This window comes from Dysidea avara, chromosome 8 (genome assembly GCF_963678975.1).
Source record: "Dysidea avara chromosome 8, odDysAvar1.4, whole genome shotgun sequence".
In the NCBI taxonomy this organism is placed as follows: domain Eukaryota; kingdom Metazoa; phylum Porifera; class Demospongiae; order Dictyoceratida; family Dysideidae; genus Dysidea; species Dysidea avara.
This window is the reverse complement of record NC_089279.1, coordinates 3,654,988-3,678,394: the sequence shown is the minus strand read 5'-3', so window position 1 is coordinate 3,678,394 and position 23,407 is coordinate 3,654,988. Positions and strand designations below refer to the sequence as shown.

The 23,407-nt window shown below is 38.5% G+C and overlaps 2 protein-coding genes across 3 annotated transcripts in view; one reads left to right on the top strand and one right to left on the bottom strand.

Annotated features, from left to right (window-relative positions):
* The window catches only part of LOC136262786 (protein NLRC5-like), a 67,930-nt gene extending 46,303 nt beyond the window's left edge, over window positions 1-21,627 (top strand). The window contains exon 4 of the mRNA XM_066057185.1: window positions 21,318-21,627. The gene's annotated coding sequence lies outside the window, so the exon portion shown is untranslated. The remainder of the gene's footprint in view (window positions 1-21,317) is intronic.
* The window catches only part of LOC136262787 (piezo-type mechanosensitive ion channel component 1-like), a 52,622-nt gene that overhangs the window by 11,252 nt on the left and 17,963 nt on the right, over window positions 1-23,407 (bottom strand). Inside the window, exons 1-7 of one of the 2 annotated variants that reach the window (XM_066057190.1) lie at window positions 3,026-3,166; window positions 2,399-2,903; window positions 2,208-2,354; window positions 2,095-2,151; window positions 1,899-2,048; window positions 1,325-1,547; window positions 16-117 (exon numbers count right to left, since the gene is read on the bottom strand). The exons of the other annotated variant lie outside the window; for it this stretch is intronic. Of the exons in view, the coding sequence (XP_065913262.1) occupies window positions 16-117; window positions 1,325-1,547; window positions 1,899-2,048; window positions 2,095-2,151; window positions 2,208-2,354; window positions 2,399-2,797 (1,078 nt within the window). The 5' untranslated portion in view covers window positions 2,798-2,903; window positions 3,026-3,166. Of the gene's footprint in view, window positions 1-15; window positions 118-1,324; window positions 1,548-1,898; window positions 2,049-2,094; window positions 2,152-2,207; window positions 2,355-2,398; window positions 2,904-3,025; window positions 3,167-23,407 lie in introns of those variants that run through there. 2 annotated transcript variants of the gene reach the window in all.

Genomic DNA, 23,407 nt, shown 5'->3' with positions numbered 1-23,407 from the left:
AAAAAGGCTACTCACCCCACAACCAATCCTTGTTCAATATGGTCACATTGTCACTGCTCAAAGGTAGCCACAACCATCGCTTCAGTGCCAACGGCTCCATATCACTCCATGGGAGTTCTATTGTAAGAGTGTCAATGCCACAAATAATAACATTTCATGTGAGGATAAACAAATAATTATGTAGAGTGTTCAAAATATAAACTCCACAATGAAGACAAATAATTTGGTTCTAATACGGGTGGTTCCATATCTAAAACCTCTTACAGAAAAAATGAGCTATCTATGTGTAAGATTTTACAATGCAATAACACAATTAAGACACACAGTAGTGAGTCATGTGGCCAAGAAAGCTGATACGTTACACCATGGATATATTAACAGAAAGAAATAAAAGGCTATAGCTGTCCACTAGGTAGGGTAGGCCACAAAGCAAATTTGATAATATCACTCCAGCCATTTACAAGATATAAGCAACCAAAGTTTTAATTTATTTTTTCTTTGTTCTTTTCTTCTACGGTGACCTAGATTATTCTTTTCACATACTTTGCAAAACTTGTTATAAGATCCAAAGTCATAATTCAATTTCCTTTAAATCTGGTACAGATGAAGAGCATTTAAAGGCTATGTTTATTTGCGTAAAAAAGATTGAACTTGTGTCGGCAAACTGCTTATGGGAATAACTTGAAATTTAGTGTGAACCTAGGCTAGCTATCATAGCAGTGCCTTTTGATGGTTAGAAATACAAAGAGGTAACAGTTACAGAGTTATAAAGCAAAAACCAAACAAATGTAGATCATGGGGTTGAGATACTCTAATAGAACAGTCAACATGGGGTAAAAGGTGCATGAAAAATGTTACTACTGGAGTAACCAGGGACCTTTGTACTGAGCACTCAAATCCTAAACCACTGGTATCACCACTGATCACCTCATTTAATTTCTAAGAAAAATCCTAACTAAAATTTACTTAATAGTAAAAGTTATTTTCATATATTTACCGATGGAAATTCTATTATGTGCATTCTAATAGAAAACCTCAAAAAAAAAATGTGCGCTCTATTAGAGTATTACAAAAACAGTACAAATATAACTTCTGTCTTCAATAACATCATCATTTTGTCTGCAGATAAGAAGAAATGTGGGTAAAAATAAGCCCTACAGCTAGTCCATGACTAGCTTTGAGGCTATATAGGGTACGAAAAGAAACAAAAACCCACACAAAACAGCCAATCTGTGGGAAAAGGGTGTGGCCTCCAAGGCTATGCCCTTTTTTCACAGCTTGGGTATTTTAGTGTGGATTTTAACTTTCACAATAACACACTAACCCTTATCCTCCCTCCCATCCTGGATACAAGCTCCATATGGAGTATTCAACAGTAGGAGGTATTGTAGTACCAATAGACATCCATGAAATAACAAGTAGATCACCCAGGCTGGCCATAGTCTCATCCATGATATAAACAAGAGCAGACCCAGTGCCACAGCATACACCACTCCATACACGTCAATCCTCACTGCTATGTTGATGGCTAATACACACCAACACAACTAGAAGAGAAATAAATTCACATTATTAATATAATGAAATGGATGCTACATGAGATGAAGTAGTTTGCTAATGCTGGGCCCATATCTTGAAGTAAGGATGCTATGATAAGCAGACAAGTGGACCCTTTAAACAAACACCAATAAAAAGTACTACAAAGAAACTATGGCGTGAAATTAAGTCTTGTGTTTAGTGAGCTAGAAAAAATAGTGAAGGCTTATTCACGATTGTTTTAAGTAGACAGCTTTTGTGAAGTGTTTTAAATAAAACACAGCTTGTAAAACTTGAAGTGGTTCAGCTCATTTGAGCAACACTTCTCTCACTGCACATCCTGTATTGTATACTGGGCTCACGTGTAGACCATAGAACTCAAATATATGGCTGACTAGATAGGCTACGGTCTTGAGAATGGATGTGTCCATCTCCTCTACAGTGATGCCAGGGAACAACACCAACTTGTCTGTATCAAGAGTGCTATTGTCATGCTGCCTCTGACATCGTGCCTACAAACAAGCACTGGAAGAAGGGACAATACGTGACACCATTTACTTGTCTTCTTGACACTGAGTATCTGCATGCGATCAACATGACAAGAACAATGTGAACCTGAAATTGTGACACGTGTTATACACAGGCATACACACACACACACACACAGATACCGTGATGTAGCTTATGAAGCCACTGCAGTCCTGACACTCGACCTTGAAGAAGCCAAACCAGGCTGGGTCACTTTCCCGAGGTGAATACTTGTAGTTGAACATCTCACCAGTAACTTGAGCTTTGTGGCTGTCAATAACATCAATAGCCTACCACACCACAATGGTAAACGCACTAAAACTCTATTGCTTACAGAACATTCATCAGTGAGATCAAATGTGTCCACTTCAACCATTCTAACTTGGTACATCATCTTCAACATGATCAATACACTAATGTACAGGGTTAGTATTGGGTACCAGACTCGTGTGGCTCTCATCCCGACAATCGGTCCCAATAGTATAAGCAATGTGATGATATGAGTTGAACTAACTTGTTGTAGGACAAGAACAAATGCTACTATTGTTATAACCTTGTCAAGATAGATTTCTAGAAATTTCCAACAGAATTCAGCAAATATGTGTATATATTTTATCAATTTTTGTAATAGTTTAGGAGTATTGTCATCTCCCTCTTCAGTCAAAGAGCTGTGTGCTATTGGTTCTTCTACCGCTACATCCAGTGGACTGAAATATTTCAACTGGAGTGCCATTACTGCTACAAACAGTGTGGGAGGTATGAGTGTCTAAAATAAATCTTCAACATTAGTGAATGAAAGATCATCTATTTCTACTCGAAAGAAGCCAATACTCTGCAAGCTGCAAATAAAATAAGCTGAAATATATTTGCATTTCAAAACACTTGTATTTCCATTGTAATTAAAACAAGAAAGAACAAATTTACAATGTTTTACAGAGAAGCACTAGTAATTTCAACATACATTTCCTCTGGGGTCAGGCTGCCATGATGGTTCTCAAACAACTTCTCCTACTTGTGGCTTATGTAACTGAACTGATAAGTGTAGATAATTACTAGCTCCACGAAGGCATAAAATATGAGAAGTGTCCACAATGGCTTCATCATGTTGTACCAGTAACGAGGTAATATCTGTGGATGGTGAAAGAGTGTGAGTGTGTGTTGTGTGTGCAATCACACAAGCACACTAGGCATGCACACACATACCCTCTTCTTCTCTCTCTTGAAAGAGAGAGGAGGATCTACACACACACACACCACACAAACACACACACACCACACACACACACACACACCACACACACAGAGTTACACTCACCTCATAACATATTAGGAATAATAGGAAGAACAACATATAGACCATTAGACCATTTTGAATATGGTGACATCACCGACAAGACTGACCAATAGGAATGCAATAACAGTCACTAATATCCAATACCTCTCCATGTAGGGAAATAGATCTGCTGCCTCTGTGTATACAATAATACATTCTAATACTCTACCAGTCTGCTTTCATTAATGCTGGAGTTCACCCTTTCAACACCCCCCCCCCCCCCCTCCAATATTCTACTCCTCTATTATACCAATGCAATATATTCTCTACAATATCTATCAATATTTTAACTTACCATTTGTTGAGGACTGTAACAATGGAGTAGTGTATTACACTGTGTCCTTAGCATTGAACTTCAGAATGACCCAAACTATACGGGACCACATGAGGAGAACAAATGATGTCCAGGATGGGAACAGCAATGACGAGACCTGTTGAAATGGTATGCAACAATATACAATGTGTGTGTGTGCGTGTGTGTGTGTGTGTGTGTGTGTGTGTGTGTGTGTGTGTGTGTGTGTGTGTGTGTGTGTGTGTGTGTGTGTGTGTGTGTGTGTGTGTGTGTGTGTGTCACAACCATCACTTCAGTGCCAGCGGCTCCATATCACTCCATGGGAGTTCTATTGTAAGAGTGTCAACACCACACATAATAACATTTCATGTGAAAATAAACAAATAATTCGTGTACAAAAAAGATTGAACTTCTGTCACAGCTACAGGGCAAACCGCTTATGGGAATAACTTGAAATTTAGTGTGAACCTAGGCTAGCCATTGTAGCAGTGCCTTTCGATGGTTAGAAATACAAAGAAGTAACAGCTACAGAGTTACAAAGAAAGAACCAAACAAATGTAGATCATGGGGTTGAGATACTCTAATAGAACAGTCAACGTGGGGTAAAAGGTGCATGAAAAATGTTGGGGAAAAAAACAAACTTACCAGAGTTCGAACCACGGACCTCTGTACTGAACACCTAAATCCTTAACCACTGCTATCACTGCTGATTACCTCACCTAATTTCTATGAAAATCCTTGCTAAAATTTACTTAATAGTAAAAGTCATTTTCATAGATCTACCAATGGAAATTCTAGATTATTCTATGTCAGCATTCTATTAGAAAGCCTAAAAAAAATGTGCATTTTATTAGAGTATTATCAAAAAATCAAATTAAAAAATACAATTATAACTTCCGTCTTCGATAAAATATCATTGTGTCTGTAGTTAAGGATCACATCTAAAACAGCTTAGCTATAGCTATAAAAAACATGCGCGTCCAAGTAAAGCAGAATTAACTGTGACAAAAAGTAATGATATCATATTGCAGCCATGTGTGAGGTATGCAAGTTGTAAAAATATTAATCAGATAATACAATATTATTGCTAAAGTATTAATGTGAAGCTACTAGTCTTTAAATGTGTGAGTATTTTCATAAATGCCACTCAAATTTGATTTTCAATAAAGCAAAGTGTATAGATTTTCTGATAGCAATAAATACTTTTGAGTTTGACCACTTTTCCTCTATATAGCAATGCTATGAACAAAGAAAATGTGACCAAACTCAAACTATTTATTGCTATCAGAGAATCTATACACTTTGCTTTATTGAGAATCACATTTGAGTAGCATTTATGAAGATGCTTGCACACTTAAAGACTGGCAGCATCACATAGTTCTCATTAACACTTTAACATATATATATATTTATATCTGATTAATATTTACAACTTGCATACCTCACACGTGGCCACACTATATCATCACTTTTTGTCACAGTTAACTCTGCTTTACTTGGGTGTGCACTTTTTTACGCCTATAAGCCGTTTGGATGAGGTTTCAAACCTTTTTGTTAAGAATAAGCATACTCTCACTGTTGAAAACAGTAGGTGGGTTTCCATGTTTTGACAGAAGCCCCTTTTAATTTAGGTTACAGTGATAGAATATTAAAATACAAATGTAATTTTGGTGGCATGCAACTGCAATCAACTAACATCCATTTTAACTAGTAAACCCTTAGTAACACTTTACCTTTCATTTCGTATGGCCTAATGAAAGTACACTGTTTTTATTTTATTGTTTTTTTTTGTTTTTGTTTTTTACTTTTTTTTCCCAGGCTAGATGGAACTCCCTTGCCTACCACCCCCAGCACAAAAGGAATGTGTGCTGGACACAACTGATACAACAATAATGGCGACATTTAAAAGTCCCTAGATATACTTATAAGGCCTAGTTCTAGGGAAACATCAGATGATCTGTAAGAGATGGAACGGCTTCCCCAGATGAACATAGTTGCAGATCTTAAAAGAGAAAAAAGACAACAAGCAAACACGAAGCCACGCAAGAGTGCTGCTGTAGGTCATGGTGTTACGTTTGGAAAGCAATTCAGCAAGACAGTGATAAAAACTGACTGCTTCCTTGCCCATACCAGGGGCGGATCCAGACTTTTTAAAAGGGGAATTCCACTCTGGAATTGCAAACTTCAGCCTAGCTGTAAGTCGAAGATCAAAAAAAAAAGGTCATCACCTGCTGACAATAGCTGCCCCTCACCATAGATGCCCTCACCAACTATATTTCCTTATTTATAACTACACAAGTAGCTTGCTACACTGCTCCTCTAACTCCTCTTAACAATACTGTGACTGCTCTATTAGAGTATCTTGAGTAAGAGAGGCTCTTTCAAAAGGGGAGTTTCATGGAACCCTTTGAACCCCCCCCCAGGGGTGGATCTAGGATTTATGAAAAGGGGGGCTAACTCAAGGTAATAATCTCTTGGGTAGATCGAGGTGTACAAAGCATGCTGGAACTAGGGGGGTCTGGGGCATGCCCCCCCCAGGAAAATTTTGATCTAAAATACTGCAATTTGGAGACATTTTCACATAAAATTCATAATATTTTCTGCCTGTAGATATTTTATATACTACATGCCTTTAGATTATAGGTATGGCTCTCTGAAGCATTTTGCTAATGGAAAAGTTTGGGTAGGTACAGACAACCAAGTACATGATGCACTCCTCTCACAATTGCACAACACTGAATAGGTGCATGTTAGAATAATAATGTTGAAAGTGGAAAATTTTGAAATTTGAACAATACAAGATTGGAATCTGAGAGCATTTTCAATGAAAATCGTGTACTTGAATTAAGTATTGCCATACATATTAACTACACAAGTAGATGAATGAAGCCTTTTAAACAGACCAATGCACTTCATTGTATGTATAGGTGCAGGCAGATTTGGAAAAATTCCATAACAGAACCAACTACATGTTTCCAGTGAATGTTCTATTAGAGTAGTTAGCTGACTGCTCTATTAGAGTATCTCGATCTTGTACATCTCCAATACTGATCCGGGTCCTTGTTGCATAAACTTTAACATAAATCCACTGATAATACCTTGGAAAGATGTTTATAAGGTCGTTTTATGAGTATTTGTATTATTAGTGATCATATAATTATGCCAAGACAAAATTTCATTATAATACTCAGCAGATTGATCAAGTAAAGCCTAAATATGAAGGGGGGGGGACAGCCCCCAAAGCCCCCCCCAGATCCGCCCCTACATACACCCAGTTGTTGAAAAAATTAAAGGAGTGAAAGATGCCAACTCCACCTCATGGAGTACACTATGCCGTGCCTAACAATTTCCAAGCCCTAATGTTGGTTACTTATAGGAATTGCAAGCCATGTTCTGTTCATACCATTCCCAGGGATATACAGTGAACAATATTTACCCTCACCCACAAGACTGACATCAACTAGATCAAATCATTTTACCACATTCAAACCTCTTGTGATACTTAGAAATTTTCCTTGTTCCCCAGAACGATACCTGAATGGAAATCGATAACATTAAACCTATCCCTTGCAGATTTTAAGCTTGTATTAACTAATAACTAACTTAATTTTTGTATTAGCGTTTTACCCCTTTAGGGGCTTTGCTAATTAACAAAATGAAATGAGACAAGAAACAGGATAAACATTGGTAACTTTCAGTACTTGGTAATACAAGTGAACACATTACACCTCAAACAGTGGCAGTCAACTTGGCTTATTAGACTGTTTACTTCTGTTCTTCTTTGCTCTTTGTGATGTCACGAAATCACTATGCAGACTCAAAAATACATAATTATTTTATGAGGCGCTTATGGACTCAACCTGAGTGAGCAAAACGAAAATTTGTCACCGACACATTAGCACATATTTATCGAATTACGTATTGTGGTTGTTGGCGGTATTAAAAATATTCATTTGGTAGATGTGGGTAATGCTAAAAGCCGGAACGGAATGGAATGGGGCGCGCTCCAAGTTAATAAATCGTTTTTGCAGATTGTACACCGTTTCTTACCATTACATAGTGACTAGAATTGTGATGAAGTTAGTTTTCTTCTACTTGTAGGCATGCTAGAAATCGCTCGCTCGAAGTATCTATTTAATTCCCACTGCACGAAAGCGTTTTGCAACTGCCTACGCTGAAAAACTATCATTTAACCTGCTAAACTATTATTTTGTAAGTACTGTAAGCATATGATTCACAGCCACTAACATGCACTGTGGTTAACTCTCGTAAATTATTGCCCATGCTGGCAGACTTCAGAAAACCATCCTCGCTGTTACTAAAGAGTTGGACACGACTATAACATGAAAATACTACAGTAGTTTACCTTTTACAATGATAAGGAAGCAATTCTACATCAGGATTAAACAGAATTGGATGGATTGGTAGGAGCACAACATGCCACGTGGCGGGCATTAAATAGAAACTTCGAGAGCGCGATTTCTAGCTTGCGTGTAAGTAGAAGGAAATGAACTCTAGCACAATTCTAGTCACTGTGTGGCAGTTGGAAACGATGCAAAATCCATCTCAAACTATTTTTCTACTTGGCGCGCGCCCTATTTTTTTTTCCCGGGCTTGATGGACTGCCCGGGAAAAAATGACTGCCCGGCTTGATGGACTGCCCGGATTGCCCTTTTTTTTTTTTCCCGGGCCTAATTGGTTCCGTTCCATTCCGTTCCGGCTTTTAGCACTACTCGGTAGATGTTGGTGGCATCGACATTGTACATATATTTTTTGGCAGGTGGTCAGGTTGTTTCATCACGTGATCCCCTCTCAGCGCAGGTCGGTGACAGGCGCGTAGCTGTTATTGCGTTTTCGAGCCTTTGTTGTAATCTGTATGGCTGGATGTGTCCCCTGCAGCTAACTCGAGCCTATCTGGGCGAGAGTTCCATAGCCCAAAGAAAGCCCATAATTGGGGTAGCAGGGATCCTATTAAGTAGCTAATTAGAGTAATTTAAACCTTGCCAAAATGATCATCTTGTTTGAGCTTGGTTTTCCTTTTCCTGTCGCGCAGATGAGGCCTTGTCGCCTTTGATAGCGTTAGCACGTGTGCTTGCCTGTTCATGGCTACCTGGCCACCTTCATGTGAACCGTGCCAGCAGCGCGGTTAGGAGCTGCAGACAGCTAATGGTTGTTGATACTGGCCGGCAAAGAAAGGAACATATTTCAAAACGTTAAGTGAGTGATATTGTATCAGTGCCATTCCCTGATCTAAGAAAGCAGTCAGCTGTCAAACTACGCCAGTTTCATTGATACTTAGCTGCGTGACACTACAGTATAGTACCGTGGCCTTTGTTTGATTGAAGTTTTATGGTCATAGTTTTGACTTATGAATTATGCTAAGACTGTGTGTCACCAGCTAGCACGTTGCAAAGTTGGCAGTATCGGTAGCGATAGCTGTAACTTGTTAATCTTATCTATCTATATATATAAAGCTGAAAATGTCTGTCTGTCTGTCTGTCTGACGGTCACGCTGCTTACTCACCAGACTTGGCGCGAATCGACATAGTCTGTGCTGATAATGAAGCGCTCATCATCCGCCTACTCTAAGATTGTTATCACGAGTTCACGCGTGCTTCCGTTCGGTCTCTACAGCGCGTAGAAGGCCAAGGTGTAGAGAAAACTTGAGCAACATTCCTTTGAAAACCACAGCACATACTGTTCAAGTGGTAGAACGCCTGACTAGCGTGCAAGAGGTCGTGGGTTCAAATTCACGTGTTGACAGATTTTTTTCTTTCTACTTAGTACCTTTTTGTGAACACCTTTTTAAAACACGGCTTTTAGCTCATCATATCTTGGCATGCAAAGCACGTATCGAGGCGGGACTTCAGCGAAATTAAACGCCCATCATCTGGCAACTCGAGTGTTGTTGTAGCAAATCAATACGTGCTTTTGTTCGCTCTTTATAGGGCGATGAAGGCACTGGTGTAGGGAAGGATCACTGAAAAGTTGAGCTACATTCCTGTCAAAACCACTGATAAACAACTGTGGCGATTTGTGCACCTCCCTTAACCACAAGTTATTATAACAGCCAGGGTTCAATCCCCGCCTAGGTCATAACTTTTTTTTTCACTTTTGGAACCTTTTTGATACACCGTTTTGCTCTATCTGTTCCATGCAAGTCTTCATCTACAAACTCTTATGATCAGTTTTTCAGCACTGGCACTGAATTACCTCACATAATAGGGACTCTTATAGCACTTTTGGGACAGGGCAGACAAATTGCCAACATATTTGTCCATCTGTGTGTTGGTCCAGTGTGTTGTATTAGAGTAGGTAAAAGCTTCTTTCACCAGTATCCAGAATATCTACATCTTTGTTTTAAGCACATAGGTGTGCACTGACATGAAAAACTGTTTGTTCAGACTTACCTCAATGCTGCTGTAGTAATAGGCAGCTTGCATGATTGAACAAATACTACTGTGCATCTGAAAAATGATAACACTGGAACCATGCAGATCCATAGTTTACACCGAGGAACTGCATCTGACCTGGCACAACTGTTTCACTATCCTGCTTACATGGTTTCACTCTAAAGATTCATACATTACCTTATTGGTCAATTACACTGCAGGTGTTTCAAAACTGGGTTTTTGTATGGCAAGAGGTATATGTGTCACTGCAACATCAGAACTGAAAGTGCATAGGACAAGTTCTGAACTTTTGCTTGCCATGCAGTAACTATAACTGCAAATTGTGTTGACTTTAAATTATGCTCAAGTTCATTTCTCTTTGTGACAGTCGGTAAGGTAAACATCAAAATGTAGAAACTGAAACTGTACCGTGTGTACACAACCTGTATGTAATGTAGAGTATACTGTATACAATTGCCTTAGCTCACATGCAGTTTAACTAATTAGCTAGCCTTGCATCCATGCTTCACTATAAATTATTATGTACTGCATAAGGATCATGTACTTTAAAGCACTATCGACATACATGCTACACAGCAAATATAGGACACTAATATTTATGCTTGGTTCCCAATATATTAATTATTGTTGCATTAGTTCTCATGTAAAGCAGAAAAGGTTCCGTTTGTTCTATACAGCACGTTGAAGTCACTGGTAGGGAAGATGCACTGAATAATAAAACTACATTCCTGTCAAAACCACAAACAATAAACTTTAGTGTTTTGCATCATTAATGACATAAGAAAACCTTATGCTCTTTAAAAAATGTGACATCACCATGTACCCTACATAGCTACATTAGCAGTGCTGGTGTTTAATGCTTAGTCCCTCTTCGTGGCATTAAAATGTTTAATGTGGAGATGGTCCTGCACATAGGGCAGGTACCTTTTTAAAACACGACTTTTAGCTCATCATATCTTGGCATGCAAAGTACGTATCGAGGCGGGACTTTAGCGAAATTAAACGCCCATCATCTGGCAACTCGAGTGTTGTTGTAGCAAATCAATACGTGCTTTTGTTCGCTCTTTATAGGGCGATGAAGGCACTGGTGTAGGGAAGGATCACTGAAAAGTTGAGCTACATTCCTGTCAAAACCACTGATAAACAACTGTGGCGATTTGTGCACCTCCCTTAACCACAAGTTATTATAACCAGCCAGGGTCCAATCCCCGCCTAGGTCATAACTTTTTTTTTCACTTTTGGGACCTTTTTGATACACCGTTTTGCTCTATCTGTTCCATGCAAGTCTTCATCTACAAACTCTTATGATCAGTTTTTCAGCACTGGCACTGAATTACCTCACATAATAGGGACTCTTATAGCACTTTTGGGATAGGGCAGACAAATTGCCAACATATTTGTCCATCTGTGTGTTGGTCCAGTGTGTTGTATTAGAGTAGGTAAAAGCTTCTTTCACCAGTATCCAGAATATCTACATCTTTGTTTTAAGCACATAGGTGTGCACTGACATGAAAAACTGTTTGTTCAGACTTACCTCAATACTGCTGTAGTAATAGGCAGCTTGCATGATTGAACAAATACTACTGTGCATCTGAAAAATGATAATACTGGAACCATGCAGATCCATAGTTTACACCGAGGAATTGCATCTGACCTGGCACAACTGTTTCACTATCCTGCTTACATGGTTTCACTCTAAAGATTCATACATTACCTTATTGGTCAATTACACTGCAGGTGTTTCAAAACTGGGTTTTTGTATGGCAAGAGGTATATGTGTCTCTGCAACATCAGAACTGAAAGTACATAGGACAAGTTCTGAACTTTTGCTTGCCATGCAGTAACTATAACTGCAAATTGTGTTGACTTTAAATTATGCTCAAGTTCATTTCTCTTTGTGACAGTTGGTAAGGTAAACATCAAAATGTAGAAACTGAAACTGTACCGTGTGTACACAACCTGTATGTAATGTAGGGTATACTGTATACAATTGCCTTAGCTCGCATGCAGTTTAACTAATTAGCTAGCCTTGCATGCATGCTTCACTATAAATTATTATGTACTGCATAAGGATCATGTACTTTAAAGCACTATCGACATACATGCTACACAGCAAATATAGGACACTAATATTTATGCTTGGTTCCCAATATATTAATTATTGTTGCATTAGTTCTCATGTAAAGCAGCTAAGGTTTCGTTTGTTCTATACAGCACGTTGAAGTCACTGGTAGGGAAGATGCACTGAATAATTAAACTACATTCCTGTCAAAACCACAAACAATAAACTTTAGTGTTTTGCATCATTAATGACATAAGAAAACCTCATGCTCTTTAAAAAATGTGACATCACCGTGTACCCTACATAGCTACATTAGCAGTGCTGGTGTTTAATGCTTAGTCCCTCTTCGTGGCATTAAAATGTTTAATGTGGAGATGGTCCTGCACATAGGGCAGGTACCAATGCTAGTATATATATAACGCTGAAAAGCTGTCTGTCTGTCTGTCTGACGGTCACGCTGCTTACTCACCAGACTTGGCGCGAATCGACATAGTCTGTGCTGATAATGAAGCGCTCATCATCCGCCTACTCTAAGATTGTTATCACGAGTTAACGCGTGCTTCCGTTCGGTCTCTACAGCGCGTAGAAGGCCAAAGTGTAGAGAAAACTTGAGCAACATTCCTTTGAAAACCACAGCACATACTGTTCAAGTGGTAGAATGCCTGACTAGCGTGTAAGAGGTCGTGGGTTCAAATCCACGTGTTGACAGATTTTTTCTTTCTACTCAGTACCTTTTTGTGAACACCTTTTTAAAACACGACTTTTAGCTCATCATATCTTGCCATGCAAAGCACGTATCGAGGCGGGACTTTAGCGAAATTAAACGCCCATCATCTGGCAACTCGAGTGTTGTTGTAGCAAATCAATACGTGCTTTTGTTCGCTCTTTATAGGGCGATGAAGGCACTGGTGTAGGGAAGGATCACTGAAAAGTTGAGCTACATTCCTGTCAAAACCACTGATAAACAACTGTGGCGATTTGTGCACCTCCCTTAACCCCAAGTTATTATAACCAGCCAGGGTTCAATCCCCGCCTAAGTCATAACTTTTTTTTTCACTTTTGGGACCTTTTTGATGCACCTTTTTGCTTTATCTGTTCCATGCAAGTCTTCATCTACAAACTCTTATGCTCAGTTTTTCAGCACTGGCACTGAATTACCTCACATAATAGGGACTCTTATAGCACTTTTGGGACAGGGCAGACAAATTGCCAACATATTTGTCCATCTGTGTGTTGGTCCAGTGTGTTGTATTAGAGTAGGTAAAAGCTTCTTTCACCAGTATCCAGAATATCTACATCTTTGTTTTAAGCACATAGGTGTGCACTGACATGAAAAACTGTTTGTTCAGACTTACCTCAATACTGCTGTAGTAATAGGCAGCTTGCATGATTGAACAAATACTACTGTGCATCTGAAAAATGATAATACTGGAACCATGCAGATCCATAGTTTACACCGAGGAACTGCATCTGACCTGGCACAACTGTTTCACTATCCTGCTTACATGCTTTCACTCTAAAGATTCATACATTACCTTATTGGTCAATTACACTGCAGGTGTTTCAAAACTGGGTTTTTGTATGGCAAGAGGTATATGTGTCACTGCAACATCAGAACTGAAAGTGCATAGGACAAGTTCTGAACTTTTGCTTGCCATGCAGTAACTATAACTGCAAATTGTGTTGACTTTAAATTATGCTCAAGTTCATTTCTCTTTGTGACAGTCGGTAAGGTAAACATCAAAATGTAGAAACTGAAACTGTACCGTGTGTACACAACCTGTATGTAATGTAGGGTATACTGTATACAATTGCCTTAGCTCGCATGCAGTTTAACTAATTAGCTAGCCTTGCATGCATGCTTCACTATAAATTATTATGTACTGCATAAGGATCATGTACTTTAAAGCACTATCGACATACATGCTACACAGCAAATATAGGACACTAATATTTATGCTTGGTTCCCAATATATTAATTATTGTTGCATTAGTTCTCATGTAAAGCAGCAAAGGTTTCGTTTGTTCTATACAGCACGTTGAAGTCACTGGTAGGGAAGATGCACTGAATAATTAAACTACATTCCTGTCAAAACCACAAACAATAAACTTTAGTGTTTTGCATCATTAATGACATAAGAAAACCTCATGCTCTTTAAAAAATGTGACATCACCGTGTACCCTACATAGCTACATTAGCAGTGCTGGTGTTTAATGCTTAGTCCCTCTTTGTGGCATTAAAAATGTTTAATGTGGAGATGGTCCTGCACATAGGGCAGGTACCAATGCTAGTCTATAATATAGCTACATTTGTATGTGAGTGCGTTTTAGTGGCTGCACGGCCTGTTGGATTTTAGCATTGTAGTCACGTGCTGACCTTGCTGATGTGCAGCTGCACTATGTCCCCAGCTCACAGTGCAGTCATAGTGGGTAATATTGGCTCACCTACTTGTGCACTCTTGACACAATCATAATAAGAACCTATTACATGGATAACTCTCCCTTGTCCCAAGTTGACAGTTGCAAGTACTTAGGTGTCATCATCCAATCAGACCTAAAATGGAACATGCATGTCAACTACATAACAGCTAAAGCCAACAAAACATTGGGATTTCTCAAACGTAATATCTCATGTGCCTCAATCCATGCTAAGAAATTAGCATACACCGTATTTATTCATTCCCAACTCGAATATGCTGCAACAGTGTGGGCACACTGGCAGTCTACCTTAATATCCCAGTTAGAGCAGATACAACGAAGAGCAGCCCGGTTTGTGACCAATACATACACACGTGACCCTACCGTTAGCGTAACTAACCTTATGGACCAGCTGGACTGGGAATCACTTGAAAGCAGACGATTAAAATTAAGATTATCCATGATGTACAAAATTATCCACAATGAAATTGATATCCCATTTGATTTGTATACTAACTTTGCAATGTATTCCAGTACAAGAAATTATCATCCTTTTAACCTCGTATCATTGCAAGCATCAAAGACCTCATATCAGTCCTCATTTTTTCCAGCAACAATTTCACTTTAGAATGATTTACCTAACCTAGCTAAAGACTCTAATTCACTTGAAGTATTTAAATCTATAATTAAATTATAATTTACTTATTGTATTGAATTTTTTTTGTGTAATTTGTCTGTACATTTTTCTTCATTTCTGAAGTTGTACAGTATAGGTAAATAATAATAATAATAATAATTGATGTGTTCCCCATATCCAGAGAGTTGAGGTGCAGCTCAGTCTGACGTGTCTATGTGTCATTAATTTGATACTGCTTAGAGCAGTCTCGCATCTCTATTCATAGTGTAGGCATCTGTGTTTAACATGCATGCCTGGTGTCATAGGCGGATCTGAGGGGGGGCCGGGGGGTGCTGTGCCGCCCCCCCCCCCCCCCCCGGCCCTTTTCTTGCCCCCCTTGGATCTACACTGTACTATATTGAAACCAGAAACTAGAATCATGCATTCACACTGTATGCAGAAGTATAGAAAGCCAATGGGCAAATAGAAGACAACAGTTATAAATGTACTTTACAGTTGTAGCTAAACTGTAGCTACACTGTAAAGAAAGTAAGGCAGATAAATTGAAATTTTTGTGTAAAGATCGAGATACTCTAATAGAGCAGTCACTACTCTAATAGAACAGTCGCAATTCTAACGTCATCAATTTACAATTTTCACAAAACATAACAAAACTAGCTAGCTACTCCTTATTTTGATTTAGTGATTACTTTGCCATCAAACAGGTTTGTCTCAGATAGGCTATACAACCAATCTTTGTATGCATTGCAAAGCATACACTTTGTTAGCTACAAGTGCTATCAAAAATGCTCTCAAATTCAAAACCTAAGAGGTCTAATTTTTAAATTTTTTCTCCAACTATAGTATGTTCACGTTGAGCTGAATCCTGAAAAACAGCTAAAGATTAAAAGTGGATTTTTTTTCAACAGAGTTAACATTTCAGCCAACCAAATGATTAATGGTAACAGCAAAGGTGTCAACAACAGATACGTACGGTTTGGCTCCATTAAAAGTTCAGGAAAGGGCTGTAATCCAAAATGGACACTGTACTTATATGGCTTCCCCATAGGAAATGTATTGTGAAAATTTTGATTGGCCGTAAATATTATGTCAAACATTTGGACAAAAAGATTTTGAAATAATTTTAGCGGGTCAAACAGTACTACAAATGAGCCAAATTTCAAGATCGTGTGTAATTGCATCCATGAGTTATTAAATGCTTTTGAGGATTCAGCTCAACGTGAACATACTGTAGCTAGTCTTAAAAACTGTATGTCCATCATTCAACCAGCTATAGTTATTCAAATGAATATATACAACTTGTGTACTAGAATTCCATTCTTATCCTCTTAGTGGAATAAACACTGTTGTGCACTAAAACTTCTTGCCCCCCCTTGGCCCTCCCTGACAATGTCTCCTAGATCTTCCTATGCCTGGTGTGATTTCGGTAAGCCAGAGTGAGATACAGCTGTCATGTGGTAATGATCAAATAGCATAGTACGACTTTGTCTTGTTGCCTGAAGTATATAGTGCTACCAGATCTATCCTCACTCAATTGCTTTGTGTGGTGGTCACCATAGCTGTTGTGGTGTGCTGCTTATCTGTCACATCCTGACTAGCTGGATATCGAATATGCCAGTATGTTTTGTTTTGTTTTTATTTTGTTTTTTTTTTGATTGCTAGCAGTTCTAGTCAAGATGTTCCCAGCAAGTGAGCTGTAGTAGTAGCTGTTCATCTTGATTATCAGCTATCAATTTAACTGATATATGTGTACTGTATACATGTGCTACTGAACATCACTGCCACATCTAGCTGGAGCAAATAATGTAGTCAGGTGCTAATGATCAAGTTGATATCTGACTCCGCTATGCTGGTTGCTTAGCAGGTGCAGTCATAAGCTCTCAGTGCAGCGTAGCTGAAGTGTGCTTAAACTGTGGCCGCAGCAGCTGCATGTCCTGCCGTTTAGTGGTAGTGATTAGCTGATGTGTAACTGTACAATGCTACAAGCTGTCCCGTCATTCAGTTAAGTGCAATAACTGATATGCCACTGTATAATCAGCTGAGTAGCTGTTGTATCTACTGCCATCGATGTTATCATGTATAGCTGATACACATCTATAATGAACTGTGCTACCACTGTATAGCCATCAAATATACTGCAAATTATGCTGTCAGGTGCTACTGTTATAGCTGATGCAGGCACTAGGCCTTTATGATTAGTGTGGGTGAAGAGGAGTCTTTAGAGTACATGGCTGGGCATGCTAAGTATGCTAAATTTTGCAGAGACCAAAGCCCCTCATGCGATTGCTATGGCCCTGTAATGTGCAACTGTACTGCACTACTGACATAGCTGTCTCACCCACTGTGACTGATACTGAGTAATAGTGATGCAGTCAGGTGCTAAAGCTCATGACTGTCCTGTGCTGTTACTATCTGTAAGATCTGTCAATGGTGCAGGTACTAATAATGCAACTGATATGTAGCCGCAATCATGAGATGGTCAGGAGTATTAAAATAGTCCTATCCTGGCATGGCGACTGTACTGTGATACCAACATAGCTATCACATTAATTTTACTAGAATTGATGCACCCAGGTACTAATGTCTTAGCAAATGTGATTGAAGAGCACTACCAGCAGTGTCACATTTACTGCAGTCAGGTGTTACCTACATTGCTCAAGTGTGACTGTGCTGAGCTACCAGAGTATATGTCCCATATTTACTGTGATAATTATTGATGTAGTCAGACACACGTATAGTTGATGTGTGACTGCAATGTATAGTTGCTCTATTTAGTGCAGCAGGTGCTGCCAATCGACATTGCTGATATGTGACTATTAGCCACCAACTTGCATGTCACTTTTTTTTTGTGGTTGATGCCGTCAGGTGCTACTCGTATTACAAATGCTACTGATGTAGCTCATTTTTGTGTGCTATTGACATAACTCATATTACCAGTGTCACTGATGTAGCTCATGTTTGGGTGCTACTGACATAACTCATGTTACAAGTGCTACTAACGTGGCTCATGATTATGTTTGTGCATCGTTCATGTTTGAGAGCTACCAGTATAGCCCATGTTTGAGTGCTATGGATGTAGCCCACATTTACTGATGTAGCTCATGTTTGAGTGCTAATGACATAGCTCATATTTGAGTGGTACTGGTGTAGCTCGTATGTGAGTGCTACTGACATCACTCATGTTTGCAACTTGCCTCATCTGAGTGCTACTGGCATTGCTCATGTATGGCTGCTACTAACGTAGCTCATGTCTGGGTGCTACTGATGTAGCTCATGTTTGAGTGCTACCAACTTACCTCATTTGAGTGCTACAGACATATGTAGCTCATGTCTGTGTGTTCTTGACTTAGCTCCTGTCTGGATACTACCAATATAGCTCATGTCTGAGTGCTACCAACATAGTTCATGTTTGAGTATTAGCGAAGTAGCCCATGTACTGACGTCGAGCATGTGTGAGTGCTATTAACATGGCTTATGATCATATCTGAATAATGCTAATGGTATAGCTAATTTTTGAGTGCTACTGACATAGTCCGTGTTTGAGTGCTATCCCAACATATATAGATCATGTTTGAGTGCTACCAACATAGCTCATGTCTGAGTGCTACTGATGTAGCTCATGTTACCAGCTTACCTCTTTTGAGTGCTACTAACATAGCTCATGTCTGAGTGCTACTGATATAGCTCATGTTTGAGTCCTACCAAACATAGCTCATGTCTGAAATTGAGTGCTACTGATGTTCATAGCACAATAAAGAGCCAATTTGCCTCAAAACGTGCTATTGGCTTCCAAAACATCTTGAGAAAGAACCCTTTACCAGTGGTAATAACTACCATATACTCCCAATTTTTTTAGTTTGATGTAGGACTTCAGTGGGATAGAAGGTTAGCTTATTTAGCCTACACATAGCTCACTACTGATGATTCTACTTATCAACACTTTGCTCCTTCATAGTACACTTAGCATTTATCCTTCATGTAGCCTTAAAGGTTTACTAATACTATTAACTCTAAACGAATTAAAACATTGGGGTGTGATCCTCAGTTAAGTTTTGCTGCAAGAATAGTATCGGCTGGCTGATGAGTATTTTGGTGAGTATAAATCGTGGTTTAGTTGTAGTTAAGGAAGAATTAGTGAAATACTGGCTAATAGCTATAGTTACCTAATGGCTGGACAACTGTTCTGAAGTAAGGGGTTTCCGGAAACTTTGGAAACCCCCCTAAAACTGCCCCTGTGACATGGTGATTGTTTGAGTGATATGTCATCTAATATTTACCTAAGTTGTGCCATAATCTCAAACAGTAACAGAGTACAGTACTGTTTGAGGGGTTTTGCCCTTTTTTCTATGAACATTTTTCTCAAATGGTACTGTGCTAGCTACACTTTTGTAAATATTAATATTTCTCTCATAGTGTCATGAGGCTTGACATGAATAATTGATCGTGTTTTGATAACTTGGATAAAAGAAAGAAAAGACATGGAATAAAACAAGTAGCCATCCTATAATAGTACTACTAGTAGGCAGGTTTATTATTGTAATAGTGTACCCTCAGTGTGACACTTGAAAAAATAGTATGTACATGGTTTAAGCTTATACACAAGATCAATAAAATAGTTTTATCATATGTACATGCATGTTCATCCTGTGTTGCTGTCCTCTGTCAATGTCCTTTGATTGTACAGTATCTGTAGTACAATTGAATACTGCATTTCGGTATTTTCTCACCTGATTTTTAGGTTTTGCTAGCTTTAGGTACTTCTTGCAGTATGCTTGCTTCAGATTTCCTGGCCCACCAAATTGACACTTTTTTTTACAAAATTTGTAGGCAGTTTTCATACAACCCACATTGTGTAGGTGTCCTACTTAACATGCAAACATGTATGCCATAAATCAGGAAAATTTTGGCATAGAAAATTTCCATCTATTAAAATTTCAGCAAAACAAATTTTCGTCACTGGCATAATTGACAAAAGTTTTTTGACTGAATAATATTTGTATGCGCAAATTATTTGTAAAATAATTTGGCGTTTTATTTTTTGTCAATACAGCCAGTGATGAAAATTTTTTGACAGCAAGTTTTTCCAGATTTATGATATTGGTGTGATTCAGCTCTGTGTGTGTGTGTGGGGGGGGGGGGGGGGGGTATGGTGTGTGTCACGCTGCCAGCATCCTCATGGCAAACACAATAAAACATCGCTTGTAGGTGATGTGGTTAATGGCAGCACCATGACACGGCCGTGTGGTGGAGACCACATAGGGTTATGGGACTCTATGTTGGCCCTGCAAGCCAATAGAAGGTAAATTATATCATACCTACACCATGCACGCATGAGGCAGACCAAGTCTCTGACTCAGGTGTACTTCATGACCTCATTAATAAGACCACCTCTTTATAGTGACCATGTCAAGTGGGTCCATTGTTTGTAAGTAAAAGACAATAAAACTTTAAAATCTTTTTCCCTTGCTATTAGCTGTTCCCACATCATCACTTCATCAGATACTTGATAAAGAACAAATAATGAAGTATTTAAATAGTTAGCCCCCTACTTATTAAGAAGGTCGAACATGCACTGTGTTTGGGACCTAATTACTTGACAGGTTCACCATCACAATGTGGTCTTTGTAAAGAGGTGATCTTTTATTTAAAAGGTAGCTATTAAGCAAGGTTTTACTCTCATACTTGTATACGAAGTTTCTATTTATTTCAGTTTTCCATTTTCCCATTACCAGTTTTCAGTAAACTTTTAAGTTTTAAAATTAACTTTCGATTAGTAGGTAGGGATGGTTCCAAGTAAGCCTACAGTTAGCAAAACATATTTCCTATAAGTGGGCATGGCTTCATGCATACCTACAAACTTCAACACAACATACTGTAGCTAGTCCCCAACACACATAGCATATACACTTGGTTGCATCACTTTGTATTCCTCCTTTTTAGTACACGAAATACACAAAATGCTTTTTTCTTACACAACATCAGATGTTGTTTCAAAGTCATGCTGTACTTTACAGTCACAGCTGAGTAATAATATAATCACTACATAACATGATGTATACCCAACTTGTTCCATTTCACTGTGTCTTTCTCTTTTCCAGGAGTGTGAAGAATGATTTTGAGCAGTGAAATTGCTTTCCTTGTTTTCTGTCTCTTAAAGATGTCGATGTATTTGAAGTCCACAATGATAGTTACAAGAATACACACTGAACACTTCAGTACCACTGACTGCAATATAATGGTTTTGTATTGCACAGTTCTTTGTATGTGTGTACATGTTGATTGAATACTTCTTTTATTAGTAGCTAATTAAATTATTCACTTGTTAAAAATGCACTCATGTATAGATCATGCATTGTGTGTGCGTGCTAAGATGTGGCACTTCATTACATCATTAGAATATCACGTGAATAGAGCATCTGCCATGTTTTGAAAGTAAAAGAGTTGACTGATGATATGACACAGTGGCCAGATTTGCTGTTCAGAGATGTATACTCCTATTTGATTGAAACTAAAGGACCCTATACAAAGGGGAAATTTTTAAATCTCTTAATGTGTTTAACTATTTCATTTGTGGATACATCTGCATTGGGTGCAGTTTTGGTTAATCCTAGCCAGAAAATGCCACTCAGCCTGGATAGTTGTGCATAAGGAAAGTGTTGAAGTAAAGACCGCATGTATAGCAGGGTAAGGTTCACCAATGTGTTACCATTTATCTATTAAAATTTTGAAAAAATATATATTTTGCAGTCAAGGTGTGCAGTCACATGGCAGCAGTACTTTTTAAGATCGAAACAGCATGTCAGTTGGAACTTAACAAGTCATCTTGTACCTCTATGAGTTGTAGGTGGAACGACTGGTATAAAGAAAATTTAGTTGTTTATTTTAAACTTTTGTGTGTATTAATACAACTTTTCAAACACACCTTAAGTAGCTAATGTCTTAGTATCTAATGTCTTTGAGCAAGCTGTAGGACCAGGTGTCCTACAGACCTTCAGCACTTGTGCTGTAAAGCATTAATAAAAATAAAAAATTAAATAATCAGTTGTTTCAGATTAATCCAGCTGAGGTCAGAAATATTGAATTTGTAAAACCAAAACATCGTAACATGTATGTAACAGTTGACTGTATGGCAGGCAGCGATGATATACCTGATGATTGTGTAATAGAGAGAGTGGCCACAGATGATGGTTTAGCAGCTGTGCAATCTGATTCTGAGACGATCATATACAAGCAAGCATTAGAAATTGTAGTATATATGGCACTGTACACTATTTCTGAGGGAATTTGTAACACACTACGTATTCTAGTCTTCGTTTGTTTAGCTGGAACATTTGAGTGACTGTTGACACCTCCTTTTCTTTTAGACACACTCTTAAACTGTGGGAATTATAGAATATTGTTTTAAATTGCTGCGAGATAAGTACACACGCATTTTAATTAACCAATTAAGTATGTTCGAGAGTATGTTGCAGTTTTTCATTGTATTATTGTTTGCAAAACATATAGTTTAGTGTGGGGTCAATTTCACTAAACAATCACAGATTGAGAGTCGTGATTTGTTGACATGAAACACTAATAGTTGGCTTAGAATGCAAAGAATTATCTATAAGACAGTTTGTTAAAGTTCTTTATCAGAAATGAAAGCATATAAAGTATTTAATGTAAGTATGTAAACGAGCATCCAAATGTTACATCTTAGAATTAGAAGTGTTGTTTACCCTTGATGCAATTTTATGGGAGCAACCCTCATTATTAGTCAACAGCATTTGTTGTGAATGTGCACTACTGTGTTTACCCTTCAGGGCTCAACTAGTAAAGTACATTACTGACTTGCTGTATAGTAGCGATCAATGTATCACTATCTGCCAACTTGCTGTATAGTATGGGTGTAACCATTGGCATGCTGTATAGTAAGGGTGTAACTACCAGCTTACTGTATATACACGTATATAAGTAAGGATGTATATGTATCTAACAGCTTGCTGTATACTAAGGGTCTTGTTGTATGGTAGGGGTATACTACCAGCTTGCAGTATGGCAATGCACGTACTAACTTGTGGTATGATAGGGATGTACCTACAGTATTGCCAGACCAAATGAGTAGATAATCAGGACTAGTAGGGTGTGGCATTAGGGAGAGGCCTTGCTTTCCACCTTATGGTATGTAATATCAGGCCTCTCCCTGCTT